Source organism: Elgaria multicarinata, chromosome 16 (assembly GCF_023053635.1).
Source record: "Elgaria multicarinata webbii isolate HBS135686 ecotype San Diego chromosome 16, rElgMul1.1.pri, whole genome shotgun sequence".
NCBI lineage: Eukaryota > Metazoa > Chordata > Lepidosauria > Squamata > Anguidae > Elgaria > Elgaria multicarinata.
The window spans coordinates 16,693,980-16,714,392 of NC_086186.1; the positions used below are offsets into that span (position 1 = coordinate 16,693,980).

Sequence of the window (20,413 nt, forward strand, 5' to 3'; positions counted from 1 at the left end):
CTGATGTCCAGCCGGAATCTGGCTTCCTTTAACTTGAGCCCGTTATTCCGTGTCCTGCACTCTGGGAGGATCGAGAAGAGATCCTGGCCCTCCTCTGTGTGACAACCTTTTAAGTATTTGAAGACTGCTGGGGGAAAGTATGATGGGGCCGTTTCAAGTCACATCACCTCCACGGAAAGCAAATTCCATGTAGGAATCATGAGGAATGCTGTTTAAATTGTCGCACGAGCCACTTTACACAACAACCAAATTTGCTGCAGCTACACTGATGTTCCCTGGAGCAAATATGTACAGTATGGAGGCAGGGTGGAGGGGAGGGGTGGACATCCTAAATGCGCAAGAGACACATGCAGCAGAGCCGTGCAGGGCTTGCTGCAGTGAGTACTGCGGGGGAGCCCATTTATCCAGATTAAACACAATTGCTGCATGAAGTTCAAAGTGACTCCGAAGAACCCGAGTAATTTGTTGTGTGGCAGGAAGCCATGGCCGGTGCTGCATACGTTGCAATTCTCCAAAAGCACAGGGCTGAGGAAGAGGGGGGGGGGGGAAATGGTATTGGGCACAGAATTCAGATGTTGGAGAATCTGACCTAATTTAAAAATAAACAAACACCAAGTTCCTAGCCCTTAAGACTGCAAAGAGATACTTGAGAGTATGACACAGCTCAAATCTCAAAAGCCTGAGTGGTTGCTGAGTAAACTTTTAAAAGTTTGGGGCTGGTTTTCAGTGCCCGGTGTAGCTCATTCGTTGGTCCTTCCTATGAACTTCAAAACCAGATTAAATGATACACACACACACACACACACACACACAAAAAGAGTTAAAGTATGGAATGAAAACCATTCCTTCACTCTCGTTCAATGGGTGTGATTTATTCTGATCTTAGATTGGGCTTTACTCAGAGTACTGTTGAACACAATGAACCTGTACCATATTCTTATTTTGAAGTTTATATCTTCAATCTAAAAGAACCCATGGGCATATGGAAGAAGAGGGTAGGGCTTCCTGAACCTCTTCCTCACCCGAAGCTCTTTTGCTATCATGATTTTTCTTTTCTTTTTCTACACTATATAAACATACAACATTACAATAATAATGATAATAAAAAAACATCAAACAACTGCTACATACATATTGAATAAATGTTGAGTACATATATGTTGAATAAGTATTACCTATACATTATCATACTACAACATAAACATTCTTAACATAAAAGTGCACCTCCCACCTCGGGATCTATTCCTGCTTCCAAAATCTTATCGTTTCTTCTGCTGGCCGTTTCCCATTTCCCTTAGAAAACACAAATATTAGGAACTGTTTCCAGATTCCTTCAAACTCATTTATTTTAGTTACGCCTTTTCTCCACTTAATATTACATGTCAATTTATCATTAATGACTATATCCCATACTTCTTTATACCATTCTTCAATAGAATATTCCCCTTGAATCTTCCAGTTCCTAGCTACCATCAATCGTGCTGCAACCAGCAAACTCGATATCAACTCTATAGGTTTTTTTCCACACTTTATATCTTCAAATAGTGACAGTAATGCAATCTTTGGTGTTTGTTCTATTTTCATTCCCACTATTTCTTCAATTTCTAAAAACACCATCTTCCATAATCTTTGTACATATTTGCATTCCCACCACATATGTAAATACGTTCCTTTTTCCCCACAAGCTATCATGGTTTTAAAACTGTTGTACAGCCATGAGGACTAGAAACATACTTGGTGTTTGTTTTTTAAATAAAGAAAAAAATGGGTATGCTGGGGGTTTGACAAGGGAGCCTAGATTAGACCACTGCCTCAGAGGACTCCCTACCCTCGAATTGAACATTAAGATTATGGCATTCCAGTGTTAATTCTAAAAGACTACACTTTATAGCGGTGCCCCCCACCCCCTGCGCCACTTGTGGAGACGGTGCAAACCTCTAAGAGCAAATGACTCCGGGCTCTTCTGACAGAGTTACCGATTTAGCACAATGGGAATTTGCGGGAGCTTTCACAAGGCTTTGCATCCACATTTGCTGAAAAGCCGCCCTCCCACTCCCCACACACACTGCTGTCGCCTGTTTGCTTGGCTGGTATGGCAGAAGGACCCTGCCAGCATCTCACAGTAATTACAGGGTGTTAGTTTTGCCTCACTGAAAAAGATAACTGTTCCCCCACACATCGGAGGAAATGATTAGAACTTGGCAAATACCAAGAGCGTTAGATGAATCAAATGGATCTAATTAGATTTAGGGGTGGTTTCCATCCCCACCCCACCCCAGAAATTGAAACTCTTTTTCAGAGGCTCCCTTTAATTTGATAATATGTGCTCATCTTAATGGTCCAAAACAGTGGATGTAGTCCAACTGACATGACCGTTTTAGCCAAGAAGATGCAAGTTACATGGGCAGGCATGTCGGCTGCCTTTGCTCAGGTTCAGCTGATAACTCCGTCTGAGGTGTGATGTGTAGCGTGCCGTTGATGTTGTTTTAATGATTATTTCTTATACCCTGCTCTTAGCTGGGGCTCCTAGTTGTCCCACGTTCAAGGGGCTGACCGTATCTACACCGGATTCTCTTTTGCCATACTGTACCATCAGGAGCTGCAAGACCATTTACTGGGCTCCCATTACGTCTGGTTTTAAAAATAAAGGCTCCCTTGAGATCACATATGGGCAACCTGTGCCCTGCCCAAGAGAGCACACTGGCTAGGAGAAAGAGACCGGGATGATTCCTCCATGGCCAGATGGTCCTGTTTCCTTCTCTTGTGTATGGAGAAAAGGGCAGCTTCTTTCTCCGTGCACAGAGAAAGAAACCCGATCCGGCCATGGAGGAGGAGACTCAGTTTCTTTCTACATCACCGGATGTAGGGGGTGGAGCTTTGGGGAGAGGCCTTCCTCAAACCAGATGGGAAGGCCTCCCGGGCTGGAGGGTCTCCATCCCTGGTGTCGACAGGACTGAGCTAAAAGGGCCAATGGTTCAAGTCTGAATAAAGCACCTTCTTATGTTGCTAAAATAGGTTTTAAACATTTTCACATCTCTCACCATCTTCCCCTATCTGCGCATGAACCATCTTTAGTCTCTTGAACTGCAAGATAGCTCAGGAAGCTTTTTCAAAGGCACAGCTGTCTCTTAGCTGTCCAGAAGGGATTAGAGCCTCTTAAGTCCCCCAATATACTCTAATAGGATCTTCCATCCCACAAACTGTCTGTCCATATGTACAAAAGCCTTAAGGTCTTAAAAGAACCGTGGGTTTAACAATAATAAAACATGGCGTTCTGATCAGAATGTTCTGCCCATTTTGGGGGGTGGGGGAAAACAAACCCAACACCCCAATGATACCCACTAACTGGCATAATTTGCTCAGCATTTCTGCTTCAGCAAAAGAGAGCTGTTACAGACACGGCTCTCCAAGAACGGAAAAGAGAAAAAGAATGTACAAAAGCAATCTCCGACATGTTCCCATGAATATCTGGATGCATGTGGCCACCGAAAACCCGAGGATAACATTATTCCCATCGCAGATTCTGCCTTTCCTGTTTTGACGCAAGTGCTTGAGCTGAAAGTCAGCTGCCAGGAGACATTTCGATGTGCTCCTGTCATGTACTTTGCAAATATCCCTTTGGTAGAGCACAGGCACTGTGACATGTAGCAAATGCTGCAAAATTACTTCCAACGAGCCAACAAGGATTGCTAAGAGCTTGATGAACTAGGAGCTATAGAGGATTCTGCAGAGCCTAATTTAAACTCAGCTGGGTTTTCATGTCCCTTTTTTTAAAGGGTATGGATAAGTACGTCTATCTTACTGCTCCAGATATCTGCCGCTGTAGGGGACCCACAACAGCTACCTCTTTCTTCTCCTATTAGGCTTAAGAAACTTAACCCATGAAGGACCTGTCCTACTTTGGTGAGAGATGTTCTGAGTGGCAATTGAGGCAGGGTGATGGGGGTGGTGGTGGAGAAATGGTGTTCAGCTTTTAGAGGTTAAGGCCGTTATTCCTAAACCGAGTTCGACAAGAATTAGATTAAATTTAAGGGCTCAAAGTACTGACCCACAGTAGAGACTGCCTGCTGCCTCTCTGCACGAGTATCTGCTTTAAGGGGCTTGACTCCCTGCCGTCAGCCTCTGCTGGGGGCAGATTAATTGTCTGCATCTTTACATCAGGTGCGATGGGATCACTCAATCACTCCCTGAAATTATATAAAGCAAAATCATCCACCCCCGAGGGAGGCTACCTGTTATGTTTCTGGATGATGTGTTGTTCTGACTTCACCTCATCCCCACCGCCACAGGGGAAAGGAGAATTCTGTCCCATCTCTGCAGCAGGTGAGAATCAATCACTTCTGGATGAGTTCCACCCTGCTCTCAGAGAACAAATAACCAGAACAGCATGTCTTACAGAGACAGAGATTTGGGGCAGGCGGCTGTTCTTTTCACCCACCCCAAAAGTCAGTTTCACGTGTAATAGCGAAGTGCACCTCTTTTTAGTTCTGGGGGGGGGTGCGGAGGAGTGATGTCTTATATAGGAAATGCTGGGTTAAAGCATGAAACGATTGCAGAATTTTATCAGGATTAAGACAAAGTTGAAGAAGGTCAAGGAGGTCCTCTGCATGATTTCTACTCTGCTGGCTCAGATGCGGCCAGGGAGCCATCTTCTCCACCCATCTTTTCTTCTGGTGCCACGATTAGAGAGAAGACGCTGAGTGGCACTATCTCGTACAGTAATCTCTCAGTGGGAAGGATTTGCATACATTTTAAGGTCAGACCATTCCATTTCCCCTGTTTATTGGAAGTATTTATACCTGTGGGGGATTGTGTGTCCTACTTTACAGAGGACGGTCTTCTCTTTGAAGGGCTGTCCAGTTTGAGTATGGTGCAAAGATAAAGAACCCTAAGAAAAGGGAACAGGGATCTGGAAATTCCCATCAACAGTTAGCACCTGCACAGCAGCTTTAGCAGACGCACAGATCACCTGGTCAGTGTCTACCACTCTTCTATTTAAATTTCGGTCATTACTGCTAAATCTGCATTTGTGCATATAAGAAGATAAGAAGTGCCCTGCTGGATCAGACCAAGGGTCCATCTAGTCCAGCACTCTGTTCACACAGTGGCCACCCAGTAAACGGCCAGAGATGAACAAGCAAGACATGGTGCAACAGCACGCTCCCGCCCATGTTCCCCAGCAACTGGTGCTTATTGCCTCAAATACTGGAGATAGCACACAACCATCAGGGCTAGTAGCCATGGCTAGCCTTTGCCTCCAGGAATTTATCCAACCCCCTTTTAAAGCCATCCAGATTGATGGCCATCACTGCATCCTGTGGTAGTGAGTTCCATAACTTAACTAACTATTTATTTATTTATTACATTTCTATACCGCTCAACAGCCAGAGCTCTCTGGGCGGTTCACAAAAATTAAAACCATTCAAAGTATAAAACAACAGTATAAAACTATGCTAAAACTTCACTATGCACTATGTGAAGAAGTACTTCCTTTTATTTGTCCTGGATCTCCAACCAATCAGTTTCATGGGATGACCCCGGGTTCTAGTATTTTGAGAGAGGGAGAAAAATCTCACCCCGTCCACATTCTCTATACCATGCATAATTTTGCACACCTCTATCATGCCTCCCCTTAGTCTCCTTTTTTTCAAGCTAAACAATCCCAGTTGATGTAACCTTCCCTCATAGGGCAGATGCTCCAACCCCTTAAACATTTTAGTTCCCCTTTTCTGCACCTTTTCCAGCTCTATAATATCCTTTTTTAGGTGTGGTGACCAGAACTGTACACAGTATTCTATGTGTGGTCGCACCATCGATTTGTATAAGGGCAGTACGATACTGGCCGTTTTATTCTCAATTCCTTTTCTTATAATGCCTAACATGCCTATCAATTAGCCTGTTGAAATTTTATGCAGCTCTGTGTCCCCTTCTTTTTGGGCAATGCGCAAGCGGCTACCCTATTTATATCCTGCCTTTCTGGCTGACAACAGGCCTCCAAGGCAGCTGAAACTCAGTGAAAATTAACACATAAAGATGTTACGCCCTAGACGAGACCAAGCAGGCAAAGGAAGGAGGACATTCCGTGGATTATGACAGCTTTGCTCCAACCACCGCTGAAGCATGGCCTAACCTCTTCGGACAGCTTTGACATCATGGATCCCAATGGTGGTGCAGCATGTCCTGAAAGGGGGGGGGGGGAGAGACGGGTCTTCTGCTGGGTCAAAAGGTTCGGCAGTTGACTCTACCACAGAATTCTATCTCTGGCACCTTTGGGGACTCCTGCATTGGAGACGAACACTTGGGAAAGCCGTTCCACCCACCTCCTATGCAACATTGTTATTCTCAGCTCTGAACAAAACCAGAGGCAGAATTGCCTGCTCAGGTGTTCTGTGCCAACAGTTACATATTTTGCAGGATTAAGAGGCATGCCCAAATTAACTCGCAACACTGAATTAAAGAGCTGTGTGAAGCTGAAGATTCTTAACCAATGGCAGAAGTTCGGTCTTGTATTGGGGTATTACTACTCCAACATGCTCACCCCCGCTCTAGCAGCCAGTTGTCATACTGACGGGCGGGACCAAGTTGCTTATTATTTCTGCAGTGCTTCTCAGTTTCCAAAGCACTTTACTTTTTGCCTCTATGGTGCTCAAAACAGTTCTGCAAGGTGGACCGGATGCCGTAAACGGCCCAATTGTTGCAGTGGAACACTCCTGTTCAGAGCTCTAACCAGCCAGCCATACCCTTCTCCAGGATTTTCTATTCCATCTCTCCTGCTCCCAATGGTCAGTCACATTCTGTGCCATTGAGGATGCACAGTTTCCAGGGGGGTAGTCATGTTAGGGTGCAACCCTATGCATGTTTAGACAGAAAAATGCCCTACAACTCCCAGCATTCTCCAGCCAGCCTTTAAGTCTGTTGCAGCAAAAAATTGCACGTCAGCACCTAGATTTCATCATGGACTTGCTCAATGTTCCCTTTTCTACTGCCCGGTAGCTTAGAGAGCTCTACGCTGAATGCAGAATTAAAATGAGAAGTTTCTGATGTATGTAATCGCGTTATGGTGATAGCTTGCAAGTCTGCCACCAAGTGGCAGATAGCTTGAAAGGCCTGCTTCCTAAGTTTTCATTCCAAACATAGTTCTGCATGCTCCGTCCTCTTTCTGTGCCCCACGCTAAACAAAAAAATAAATAAAATAAATAATTTTTTAAAAAGTGCATTAAAAACTCAGTGACAAGAACAGCTGGATCCTGCCACTTGAATAATAAGAATTACGTTCCAACACATTTGGAGGGGAAGGCTGCCTTAGACACACCAATGGACCACTACATGTGTGTGATTTTGTTTTTACACCAGCCTTGCGGTTTAACAAGTTGCCTGATCGCCATAGGTGACCAAGAATTCCATGCAGGCGATTTAGTTAGGTGGCGGAGGAGGGATCACTCCATCCCTCCTCCCCCAGTCCACTTGGTTTCCGTGCTAGCTAGGGAAGAAGCACTGTCTCTTCATCCACAACTAGCATGGAAATGCAGCAGAGCGGGGACGGATTGCTCAAGCTATCCTCCACTGAACTTCTTGATAGAAGGCATCATTTTAAAAACTAGCCTGCTAAGAAATAGTATTTGCGCAGGCTGCAGAAGAGAGAGCGTCCATTCCTTTGTGGCCAGCATGGAAATGCAGGTTAGCCTCTAAGTAGGTTAGTAAAAAGTAACCTACTTCGTAAGCAGGCTAGTAACTTTGGTGGGCTTATTTACAAGGTTTCGTTACATGGAGGCGATACACTGTATTATAGACACTGTGGGGGTGTCTATATGCCGCCGCGTTGCTTTCTGATTCCCTCAAAACTCCGCAGCATCACTGCTGCGAGGCAGAAATGATGGAGTTAGATGGCAGGAAGGGGCTGGGCAAGTTTATAACCCAAGAAGGTATTTTATATTATGGTTTTATACTGTTGTTTTATACTTTGAATGTTTTTAATTTTTGTGAACCGCCCAGAGCGCTCCGGCTATTGGGCGGTATAAAAATGTAATAAATAAATAAATAAATAAATAAAGAAGGAGGAAGCACAACTCTGTCTGGCAGAAAATAAGAGGGGAGGGGGAGAGAGAGAGAGAGAGAGAGGTGGGGAGGGAAGAGATGGACCCCAAACAGGGAAAGGAAACGGAGGGCTCTTCAGGAAGCCTCTCCCCAAATAATAATATTGGCGGGGTTTTTTTTGTTTTTAAATTGAAACCTGAATGCACAGACACACAATGTCACCAAATACTTCCTCTCTGTGTTCAGTCTCTCCACTTAGGGGGACACAGGCTGGCAGGAGTTGGCCGCTGCTGCTCGTGAAGCTTTATCCTCCTCTGCTGCCACCTTCAGCAACCCTGCTCAGCTGTTGCTCCTGACCCCAGAGCAAAGGGAAAAGCCGTGGGAAAACAACACTTTCGAAAAGCAGTTTCAGGGTCGGGGAAGCCCGTTGCGGCTGTAAGTTGGCGACTGCATCATATAAACAACGCAGCGCCACTGCGCAGGCGTACAGACACCCCCTCTGTTGTGTGAAGCACACCGTGAAGTATGTTTGGCCACAAAGTTCAACACACCAGAGGAGGCGCTATTTCCCCCCAATAGCACTAAACTGGTTTGCCAGCAATCCAAAGAACATTTGTGCTGAGTGCTCCAATTTCGCACTGAAGACTCATTATCTTCAATAGCAATTTCTGCACAGCAACTATGTTAATAGGAAAGCCACCAAAAGCTACAATACGAAGCAGCCAGCAATAACCTTGGGGAAATTGCCTAGGGCTGAAAGATCCCCATCATCTCCTAATTGCCAGTTAAAACGGGAATGCTTCTGCATTCCCATGGACCACTCTATTCTCTAGACAACAATTTGGGAGCTACAAGTGTATTTTTATTTTTTTTTACAAAAATGGACCTCCTGATAGACAGTCAGGCTCTGTGATAAAGTTGATGCTGCTTTACCAGTACATAAGGTTTTTATTTATTTAAGATATTTCTTAGGGTGCAATCCTATGCACGTTTAGACAGGGGGGGGAAATCCTAAGCTCCCCATATTCCCCAAATGCTGGGAGATGTAAGACTTTTCGCTGTCTAAATATGCATAGGGTTGCACCATTAGTCACCTTTCAAGACCATTGGTCGAGGCCCAAGTTGGCTTACGGTATAAAACCGTAAACTTCAGTACCAAATTATAAAAGCATCTTAAATTTAAATAACGTTAAAATGAGCCAGTTAAAATAAAATACCAGTTCGAATACTTAGCAGCAGAAAATGCTATTAAAACCTTTTCAATTGAAAGCCAGAGAGAGAGAGAGAAAGAGAGAGAGAGAGAGAGAGAATGTTTTTAAAGCCATCTTAAAAGCAGCCACAGATGAAGCCAACCACAAAACTCTTGTGAGGAAATTCCATCATATAGGGGCCATCCCTGAGAAGGTCCTCTCTTTCCCATCAACCTTACTGATCTTAGTGGCGGGCCAATAAGTAGGGCCTCTGGAAATGGTCCTACTTTAGTTTTTTAATTGTATATTACATTACTTTTACTTTTTAAAAAACTTTACATTATATTATAATATAGTTATGAAGCACCTCGTGCAATCAGGCACAGCTGAGACATTATATACAAAGTCCCAAAAAGAAAGAGGTAACATACGGACAAGCACAGCATGTTACTACCCGAAAAATGCATTATTTCCCCCTGCTTGAAAATTTGGCCAGGGATCAGATAGAATTACTTCACGGGCTTAATGTGTCCTGCAGACCATCAGTTGGCCATTCCCAATTTAAAAGAACGGTTTGCAAGAGTGCAAGGTTTTACATGTCCTTGTGCTTTAAATAGCTTTGCAAGGAGTAGTAGCCTGATTTGAGAAGCAAGGTGACTAAGCTAAAATGGAGCATCCTCATTTGATTCAGCAGAAATTAGCTGAATCAAATTTACCGAATGAGCCCCATGTGAAACACAACCGCTGATCCCTTTCAGTCAGCAGCAAGCCCAGTAATGGATTTCTGGAGGAAAATGAAAGAGCATCAAGCTATTAGGGTCACTGTATTTCTCTCTCTCTCTCCACACGCACACAAACACACACACATGAACAACCATCAAGGACTAGCTAAGATGCTGCTTGACAATTCTCTTCTGGGAAAGAAGTGCCTTCTGGTAGTCATATCGCAATTTCGCTTGCAGCAGGATGTAGCTGGGTGAGCTGCCGAGACCTGAAATGTACTCTGGATTTCTGAGCTGTCACAAACATTAGAAGCACTGGGAGGTGCACTTTGTTAAAGGGCAAATGCTAGCAGGGAGTCATAAAACCCCAGCCTGTTTCTAAAAGGCAGGGCGAGCCAGCCTTCTGTTGGTGACGCATACGGCAAAAGAGCCTTTCCAAATCTGCATGTTGCCAGAAGAGCCTTCGCGGAGAGAAACTTTCAAGATTACATTAGAAGGAGAAGTTGGGGTTGTGGGGAGGGATAAGTGGCCAAGGACCCACAGATGTGCCCCATTTCTTCCCGGTGCTCCCACAGATATACAGGCTTAACCTGAAGGAAGGTTGCTAATCTTAACAGCCTGACCGAAGGAGAAGAGGGCTCTTCACCGGTCCTCTTCCCTGGGGGCTACTCCTCTTTACATGATCCATGTTACAGCTCTGATTCACTCAGCATTTCATTACTTTCAGGCAAAGCACGCAAGGGCTGAAATGACTTTTCTTCACTTACCTAGGAGTAAAACTAACTAAACTCAGTGGTGCTGAATTCACAGTAAGGAGTGTTAGGGTTGGGCTCCACGTCTGTTCATTAACTGAAGGGAGGATTTTTGTGGCCCTTTAAAAAAATGACTCACAAGCCAATGTGCCAATAGGGAAAGTAGCCAAAATCTGTCCATCCATCCGTGTGTATTCCTCCAGATGTTCTGGCCTACAACTCCCATGATCCCTCACCATGGGCTATACTGGCTAGGGCTGATGGACGTTTTAGGACACTGGTCTCTGTCCACCACTCTGCCGCTAAGATCATCTTCTTGGCCCGCCGCTCTGACCATGTCACTCCACTTCTGAAATCTCTTCATTGGCTTCCAATTCACTCCAGAATCCAATATAAACTTCTCCTGTTGACCTTCAAAGCTTTTCACGGTCTAGCTCCTGCCTATCTCTCTTCTCTCATCTCACACTATTGCCCCGCTCGTGCTCTCCGCTCCTCTGATGCCATGCTTCTCGCCTGCCCAAGGACCTCCACTTCCCTTACTCGGCTTCGTCCTTTTTCTTCTGCTGCCCCTTACGCCTGGAACGCTCTTCCAGAACACTTGAGAACTACCAACTCAATCACAGCTTTTAAAACTCAGCTAAAAACTTTTCTTTTCCCTATAGCTTTTAAATATTGAGTTTGTTCTGACTCTATACTGTTAGCTTCACCCCACCCGGTGCCTGTTTACACTTCCCTGTGCCTGTCTGCATTCTCTTTCCCTCCTTATTGTTTACTACAACTTTATTAGATTGTAAGCCTATGCGGCAGGGTCTTGCTATTTACTGTGTAATCTGTACAGCACCATGTACATTGATGGTGCTATATAAATAATAATAATAATAACAACAACAACAACAACAACAACAACAACAACAACATTGTGGGTTAGAATGTTGTCTGAACCTGGAACATTTTCTGCAGGGTGGCTTGTTAACCATCCTGAAGAGCACAACAACAAGAAACATGGGTTCTCAAAGTGGCTTGTTCGACTGTGAGTTAGCATGTGGTGTGAACCCAGTCACTATTTCCGATCAGAGATAATGAAGAATGAATGGTGCGAAGGGGAATCCCTTCTGTAACCTTTGATCCTGAAAGCTTTCCATGCGGAACGAGTGTCTCTCTCTGCATGGGGGTGGGGTGGTCGCCATGGTACTACTAATAAAATAGAAACACTTTCTGATTTTGACTGCAGTCCAGGGACTCCAAGTTGCCCCCACCCCCTAAAGGGCTATAGTGGAGTAATTAGGCATACATATGAAGTAATTTGTAAGCAACTGTGCTCCTGAAAGAGTAAGCTGCTAACCTAAAAGTGGGCTAATATAGAAATAAACTATGTTTTTGGGAGAAAGGTTAAAAGATTAAGGGTGCAATTCTATTCATGTTTAGGTAGAAAAAAGTCCTACAATTCCCAGGATTCTCCAGTCCTACATACTGGCAAGAGAATCTGGGAGCTGTAGAACTTTTTTTCTGTCTAAACATACATAGAATTGCACCCTAAGATGCAGAAAGCCAAAATTAACTGGAGCTCAGCTGATCAAGGATTTTTTTTAAAAAATTGAAATAATGAGGGTCATGTGAAGTAATGCAGACCAAGTGCCTAGGTTCCTTAGGGCTACTCCTCCCCAGTAAAAGTGCAGCCCTGAGTTCCTGAAAATGCTGTCAATTTCAAAAGCTTATTTAGATCGACGAAAGAAAGCACAGAGAGCAGAAGATGTGCAGAAGAGGCCCGTGGGTGAGCTTTGAGCAGAATACGAGGAGAGACGCAAGAGACAGCAAACGACAGACTGAATCAGAGAGGAAGAGAGTTTGCATTTGGAAGAGTAATCAAGTCCCCTTCGTTAGGCAAGAGAGCAACATGAGTATAGTCACTTAAGGTAAATTACAGGGGTAAAAGAGAAAAAAGCCACCGAAATAGTGCTAGACGTGAATGGAAAAAACCAAAGCCACAGCAGTGAAGGACTACCCAACTCCATGGGAGGGGAGAAAGCTGAAGAATGTTGTATTTGCAGCAGACACCAGCTGCCTGAGCCTCAGCTTTCATTAATCTTCTTTAAAAGGCAATTTTTGCAGACCATATGATTATGAAAAAGTGCTCGAAAGTGCATGGACAACAGCTTGTGGATCTGATAAGCCACAGGAGTTTTGCAGCATACAATTTCGAGGGATCAGAGGGCAGGGTATTCAGGAGAGTGAAAACTGCATTGTTGGAGTTCTAAGGCTGAATGGATCAATTAAAAATATTTGAACTGATGAATAAGGTGGCCCCGTTTAATTTAACTGGGCAGACTTTTTTTCTTATTACTCTTAATACAAGGTACATATAAAAATGCAAATAGCAAAGCACCATCTGAGAAAAGGCAGAGAGAGAAGGGGGAATACTTCTTCCATAATAAGGTGCATTTTGGGGGAATTTGTGTGCATTTGGGGGGGCTGGGATTTGGGCATTGTTTCAAGTGCAAATTTGCACAAATGCGAATTTATGCAGATTTAGGAAATGGGGGAAAAACTGATTCTGTCAATGAGCGAAAGACACTTTGACAATCCGTGAAATGCAAACCGAACAGATTTTATATACTCCATACATCTCTAATAATAAATGGCTTCTACTAGGTGCAAGAGCCCTGTTCTTCCCCCCTCCCCCCCCCCCATCTGGCCATGGTTATCCTACTACAATTTTTAGGAACTTCCCAGAGAGGTTTGGGAGGTATAGATATAAAATGAAATAAATAAATACCCACACAGGATAAGATGCTTGCTGCAGCATATACCTGCTACACTTAAAAGCTAGGAAAGAATGTGTGTGTTTTCCTCTTTCAAAGCTCTTGTTTAGCAGAAGTAACCCCCCCCCCCCAAAAAAAACCCCTCCAATCAAGACTCATGCAATTAACCAGCTGAAGCTGCAGACCTATGTACACTTTCCTGGGAGCAAACCCCTTGAATACAGCGGGACTGGCTTCTGGGTAAACATGCACAGGATTTTGCTGCAAGTCTTTCTAACAGCCATAAGACCAGCCCTGCTAGGTCAGACCAAGAGTCCATCTAGTCCAGCATTCTTTTCACATAGTGGCCAACCATCTTTCGACAAGGGACCCAGCACTCTCCCACCCATGTTCCCAAGCAAATAGTTTATACAGCCTTTCTGCCTCTGATACTGGAGGTTTCATGTAGTCATCAGAACTAGTACCCCTGACATGGCAGAATATTGTGTCATTCACATTATGGCACCAGCGTTGTTGGGGGAAAAAGAACACGGGGAAGAACATAAATGAAAAGAACAACAAACACATTCTTCTTAGACAAATGAGGTGATGCTCATACTGCTTTTAGCTGTGACCACAGGATGTTGACTGGGGCCTGGTTTTCAAAGTTGACTTTTCCATAGTCGCAGCCCATAAACCATGGAGGGACAAGTCGCTCCCCTGCCTAGGTCCCATGTTTTCCAAGGCTGAAGATGAGCAAACCATCTTCCCCTGATACCAACATTTTCCTGAATGAAGCCCCTTCCCTTCCTCCATACAAGTCAAAGGAGTGGATGCCGCACAGGAAGTCCTGGTGGCTGCCAGTGGCTACTGTGGCTGCATTTCACAAACCACGGACTAGATGTGTTCCCAAGTAGAATAAGTGGGAATCTCTGACAGACACATTTCATCAACCTGACAGTACATTAGGACTACTTTATTTTAAAATGGGTGTCTCAGCACCTAACGAACCCTGGCTTTAATCAAGGCAGTAAACAGAATATGAGCAGAGATGCAGAAGATCCAGCTTCTAAACACACCGTCAGAAAACATTAGTTCCAAAGAAGAGCTGGGAAGCTCTTGGGAAGAATAGTCAGACAAGTCGGAATTCAGACTATCTTAAGAGACCTTCCCTAACTTGAGGGGTGGGCGGCAGGAAGAAACCCACAAAGTAGTTTCCTCAATGTAACTGGAACAGATGAGAGACTAGCAATGCTCCCTTATATGACGACGTCAAGTATTTATGCATATACTAATTGCCAACAAGCTCAAATCTTAGTACATCAGTACAATCACAATCAAGGGGCAGAAGTTTGTCATCAACACGAACACAAAAGAGATCTTTCAAATGTTGTCCAGGCATTGAGACTGACAATAGTTTTTGACAGAACTGAAAGTGGCGGCATGGCTGCATACATGTGACTTTTTGATGCCCAGTTGTCTTTGCTCAAACACGATTTTACAGGGTAACGGATAACGTGACAAAGTCCTGCAAAATCTGTTCACCATTGGGAGCAATATGCACAACCACAGACGAGGCTGTCTCTTGTATATCACCTTTGATGCTCTGAAAAACACTGTGACTGCCTATTTCAAGCCTAGTTAGGCAAATGTGTTAAAAAGTGCTGTTTGGAGTTTTGAGACTGACAACAGTGATCCAAGTTATTCCACAATGTTTATATTTACCAATAAAGGTAGTCAGTTTTGCAATCCCAGTCTCTTTTGATGTTATTATTACTGTTGTTGTCATTATTATTATTTTATTATGTTACTGTAGCTACACTGTCTTAACTTAATCTTAGCAGTTGTCTATGGAAACATGGCTAAGTTCCCCGCCACTATTTTTATGTGCTCTCATGTGCATAACCTTTGTTGTTCTTCACATCTAGGGAAAAGACTTGCTGAGACTGGCTATTTCTTCCTTCAGCTGGAAGCTTCTTTTTTCAGCTTCTCTAAAACTTCCTCTGGAGTCAACGGTGCCAAGATCTTTACTACTTTTTCTCGAGATTTACCACCCTGTTTTAATATAAAAGAAAAGATTTTTAGAGGATTTCTCACATCAAGACATTCTGTTACCTAGGTATTCTGAAAGCATTATGTTATTTGGGACCCTAAAGTAGGACTTGCAATTGATCAGTTTATTAAAAAAGCATCGGTCTAGTATTTAACACATAAATAAATTAGGATGATAACGGCACAGAGAGTATTCTGCCCCAAATCTATTGTCCTTTAGAATATGGGAACATTTGTATTTTTCAGTACTCCGAAAAGTTCATCAAAACATTTAAGGAAACACAATACTATGCAGGTACTAACATATCAGATGACCAGGAATGTTTACATCGCTTCTAAAAAAAATCCTCATAATTTGATGAACTGATATGGCATGAAGAAAATATAAAGTTAATGTGAATCTTTATACCATGAATAATTGATAGCAAATTTGTAATAGGTTATCTCCCAGCCTGTCTCTTGTTGAAAGGCTAGGGTCAGAAGTGATCAGAGAATAGATTAAGAATGCTGATCTGTCAAAACACATCCACATATTTAAATAAGGGTGTGGACACTGTCTGGGTGAAGGTATTTGAAAACATCAAATAGCATTATTTTACAGGTTCCACCCTACAGAAACACAGGCTCCACCCTACAACTTCTCACTAACATTCCCAATATACAGGATTAACTCTCTCACAGATGTCTTTGCTCCCTGCCTCCATTCCCCACCCAGGCTGTAGCAGAACAGTTATTTCCAGTTCTTGAAGACAACCTTTTGCAGGGCAATGAAATAGGAATTTTCCCCTGCCACTAATCACCAGAAAAAGTTTCAAGAGCCCGAGAAGAACCATACCAAGAGAGAATGTAAGACACTGTACCTTTTCCAGTACAACTTCGCTCTTCTTAACCTCAAGGACCTTAGAGAGGTAGCGACATAACTCTGCATTGGCCTCCCCTTCGGATGGAGGTGCAGCAATGGCCACACCCACTGCATCTGTTGTCACATCTGTAACAAGTATATTAGGATTTTTTATCTTCAAGGCATTCATGATTCCATCTAAGACATCCATAATGTAACATCTATACAAAACCACTGAGTGAGGGGGCCATGTACATTACATATTTTGTATGCAGAGGGTCCAGGTTCAATCTGCAGCTTCTCCAAATAAAGCTGGGAAAATTTCTGCTTGAATCCCCAGCACAGGAGGCTGGTGGTTCCAATTTTGGTGGGGCAGAGATGCCATTCTGGGTTTTAGTTACAACCAGCCAGAAGTCTGACGGAGCTATCCAAGGTGATGATCCCTATCCCCAAAATGGTCCAGAACTTTGGATTGCTCCTTTAGACTTCTGGCTGGTTGTAACTAAAACCTGAAATGGAATCTCTGCCCAACTGAAATTCAAGCCACAATCTCCCCCTGATCCCCAGAGAGCACTGCCAGCCAGAGTCAACAGTACCAGACTAGATGGGGTCTGACTCAATATAAGGCAGCTTCCAATGTTCCTCTCTGAAGACTAGAAGGATTCACCAGTGTCCTCCTGCTAGTGCGATTGCTGTTTCACTAGCAGAAACCAATGCGTGTGCAACGTCAATTGTACTTGTTAGTGTGATGAGCTGGGATGAGGGGCCATCAATATGGAGCTGGGATGAGGGGCCATCAATATGGAGCTAGGATGAGGTGCCATCAATACAGAGCTGGGATGAGGTGCCATCAATACAGAGCTCACAATCTGTTCTACTTCTCTTTTTCATCTAATTCAGGTGAGGCAATTGAAGTGCTAAATTGGTGCTAGTAACGGACTGGATTAGTGCTAATGAACTGAAGCTCCAACCGGATAAAACAAAGGTGCTCTTTGGTAGATGGTTCTCCTGCAAACAGAGTTTGTTCTGTTTTGCACTCCCTCTGGAGGAACAGGTTTACAATCTGGGGGTAGGTTATGAACCTCTGTACACAGAGAGAGTTTTAGCTGTTTGGGCTGGTGTGCCAGCAGCATCCTTATCGGGACAGAGATGTTATCTATGCTCTGGTAAACTTAAGGTTAGACCAGTGTAACATCTCATACATGGGACTGCCTCTGAAGATGGTAAGGAACTGCAGTTAGTTCAGAATATGGCTGCTAGATTACTACTGAGACTGGCCGCAACAATCATATTAGACTGGTGCAATGGCTCTTGGTCAGTTTCCAGGCTCAATTCACAATGCTGGTTTTGACCTTTAAAGCCTTTATGGCTTGGGAACAGGGTACCTGAAGCATCAGCTACCTGTACAGGTGCCTGGCCATAAACTGAGATTGTCATCATAGGCATTAATTCTCATGCCCCCAACACCTGAAATGCGGTGGCTACTGGATAAAAAGCTTTAATGTCATTCTGTTGCTAGGTGAAGACCGTTTCATTTCCCCAAACTATGCCAATTTGTTTTACCTCGGTTCACATCTTATCTTTTTCTGCTGCTTTTATTATGAAAGAGAAGTTGCATAACAGTTTTCTGTTTTATGCTATAGCTCTGGTATAGCATACCTTCCCTTCCTGTGAGGAATGGTATTTTAAAACACAGAAGATTCCAAATACCTGTTACAGCGTTTAGCTTAGATCCAGGTTTGGCATGAACAGAGATGGTAACAGAACCACTTTTATCAGTTGTCACAGGACTGGAAGGAACAGAAGATTTTACAACTTCTTTAGTCAGTGTCTTCCCCTTAAAATAGAACACAGAAATGAATATTATCAATCTGAAAGTTTATTTATTGCATTTATAGTCTGCCTTTTTTCTTCCAAGGAACCCAAGTACATAATCCTCCTCCTCTCCATCTTATCCTCACAACAACAACCCTGTAAGATAGGTTTGTCTGAGAGGCTGCGACTGGCCCAAAGTCACCCAGTGGGTCTCCATGGCTGAGTGGGGACTAGAACCCAGATCTCCTGACTCCCAGTCCAACACTTTAGCCACTACACCACACTGGCTCAAAAAGTGAAAGTGAAGTAAAGTAATAAAAAAGGCAACTTCTTTACTTCTGGATCAAAAGATTTCAAAAAGATTTTAAAGGAATTCATTTTATTTTCCAAATGCCAACAGCTAAGGAAGGTAAAAGAAAGTCTACCAATACAGATGAAGTAAAGACAAATAGCGTTAGATATTCAAAATCCAGGTAACGAGAAGCATTCCTGTAGTGCTTTAGAACATTGTGTTTCACATGCATTACATCAGCAGTCCTTACAGCAATCCATGTCATCATCCCCATATTGCAGACAAGGTGCTGAGACTGAGATAGCAGCTAGGTAAGGGTACCTAGAAGAAGTGAGACATAAACTGGCACTTAGATGGTCACATCTCAGTCTCAGATCCACTACACTATAGCAACTCAAAGAAACTACATTTTTAACCATGCATAGTTGAAAATGGTCCATGGTACAAAAAGGTACTTGTTTTGAGTAAGCATACATTGGATCGACCTGTGAGGCTGAAATCCTATGCACGCTTACCTGGAAATACTGAATACAGTGGGACTTACTGAAGATACACAAGGATGTGATATGAGAGAACGACTTGATAGCATTTTAGTGCAGCCAGAGAGAGGACTTTGCTACATAAAGATAGTAATTTAGAACACTACCTTCAGTTCTAAATTGTAACTGGTCATTCGCCAGTCTGAGCTTTGAATGCAAAATAAATGCTATTATAATAATTTTCCTCTATGGATGCAGAATGGCATCACTTTACTTCATGCCACCAGTATGGTGAAAATACTCCTATATATTGAGTACTGTATTTTATTATTGCATTTATATCCCGCCTTTTTTCCTCCAAGGAAACCCAAGGTGGCATACATAATTCTCCTCTTCTCCATTTTATCCTCGCAAGTAGGTTGGGCTGAGAGTCTGTGACTGGCCCAAAGTCACCCAGTGGGTTTCCATGGCCGAGTGGGGACTAGAACCCGGATCTCCTGACTCCCAGTCCAAAATTTTAGCCACTACACCACACTGATTATTAGCAAACTAATCAATTCAATTTAACACTGGAAGTATCAACAGAGACTCCAGGAAGACTGTATCTCCTCACTCCTAGTCTGTTCGCAACAGCCACATCCCCCCTCCCCTCCCCCTCCCCTCCCCATTCTATTTCTTTGCCAGATATCACAGGAGGCCTTTATTTATATTTATTTATTTTATTTCTATAGAGCCCCATAGCCGAAACTCTAAATAAATAAATGCAATAAATATAGGGTGACCATATGAAAAGGACAGGGCTTTAACAGTTGCATAGAAAAGGGAATTTCAGCAGGTGTCATTTGTATATATGGAGAACCTGGTGAAATTCCCTCTTCATCAAAACAGCTAAAGCTGCAGGAGCTATACTAGAGTGACCAGATTTAAAAGAGGGCAGGGCACCTGCAGCTTTAACTGTTGTGATGAAGAGGAAATTTCACCAGGTGCAGCATGCATACAAATGACACCTGCTGAAATTCCCTTTTCAATACAACTGTTAAAGATACAGGAGCCCTGTCCTCCTTTTCATATGGTCACCCTAAATAAATACATAAAGTTTACCCCTTTTTTTATTTATTTATTATGGTGCCACATAACCTGAGCTCGCATTCGCCTACAGTAAGGGGTTCATCCCTCACCCCCCTGGAAACTCAACACTTCCCCCCACATTTAAATTTTGAAGCTGGGGGAGAATGGCTTCAGCCACCATAAATCTGCTAGTCACCATTTTGCATCCCGTAAGAGCCTTTATTGCCTGATTGCTTTAACAGACTAGCAAAACTGCTCCTCTAGCGTATATATTTGCTTCGAGGCTCGGAGCTTTTCCACCGGCAAACCGACCTTCCGAGGCATGGCCCCGCCGTCGCCGCCCCGTCCTCTCACAGCAACAGTATCCCGGGCAGGATGCCACAAACGCGAACCCCGACGGAAAGCGGGAAGGGCCAACGCCAGCATTGCT

General features: G+C 43.6%; 1 protein-coding gene across 1 annotated transcript; it reads right to left on the bottom strand.

The window, feature by feature from the left end:
* Positions 1-14,396: 14,396 nt before the first annotated feature.
* C16H15orf40 (chromosome 16 C15orf40 homolog) lies at positions 14,397-20,413 on the bottom strand. Its single transcript, XM_063142781.1, has 4 exons — positions 20,296-20,413; positions 18,040-18,166; positions 16,349-16,476; positions 14,397-15,491 (listed from the first exon to the last, which is right to left on the bottom strand). The coding sequence occupies exons 1-4, from the start codon at positions 20,407-20,409 to the stop codon at positions 15,399-15,401; spliced, it is 462 nt and encodes a 153-aa protein (XP_062998851.1). The 5' UTR covers positions 20,410-20,413; the 3' UTR covers positions 14,397-15,398.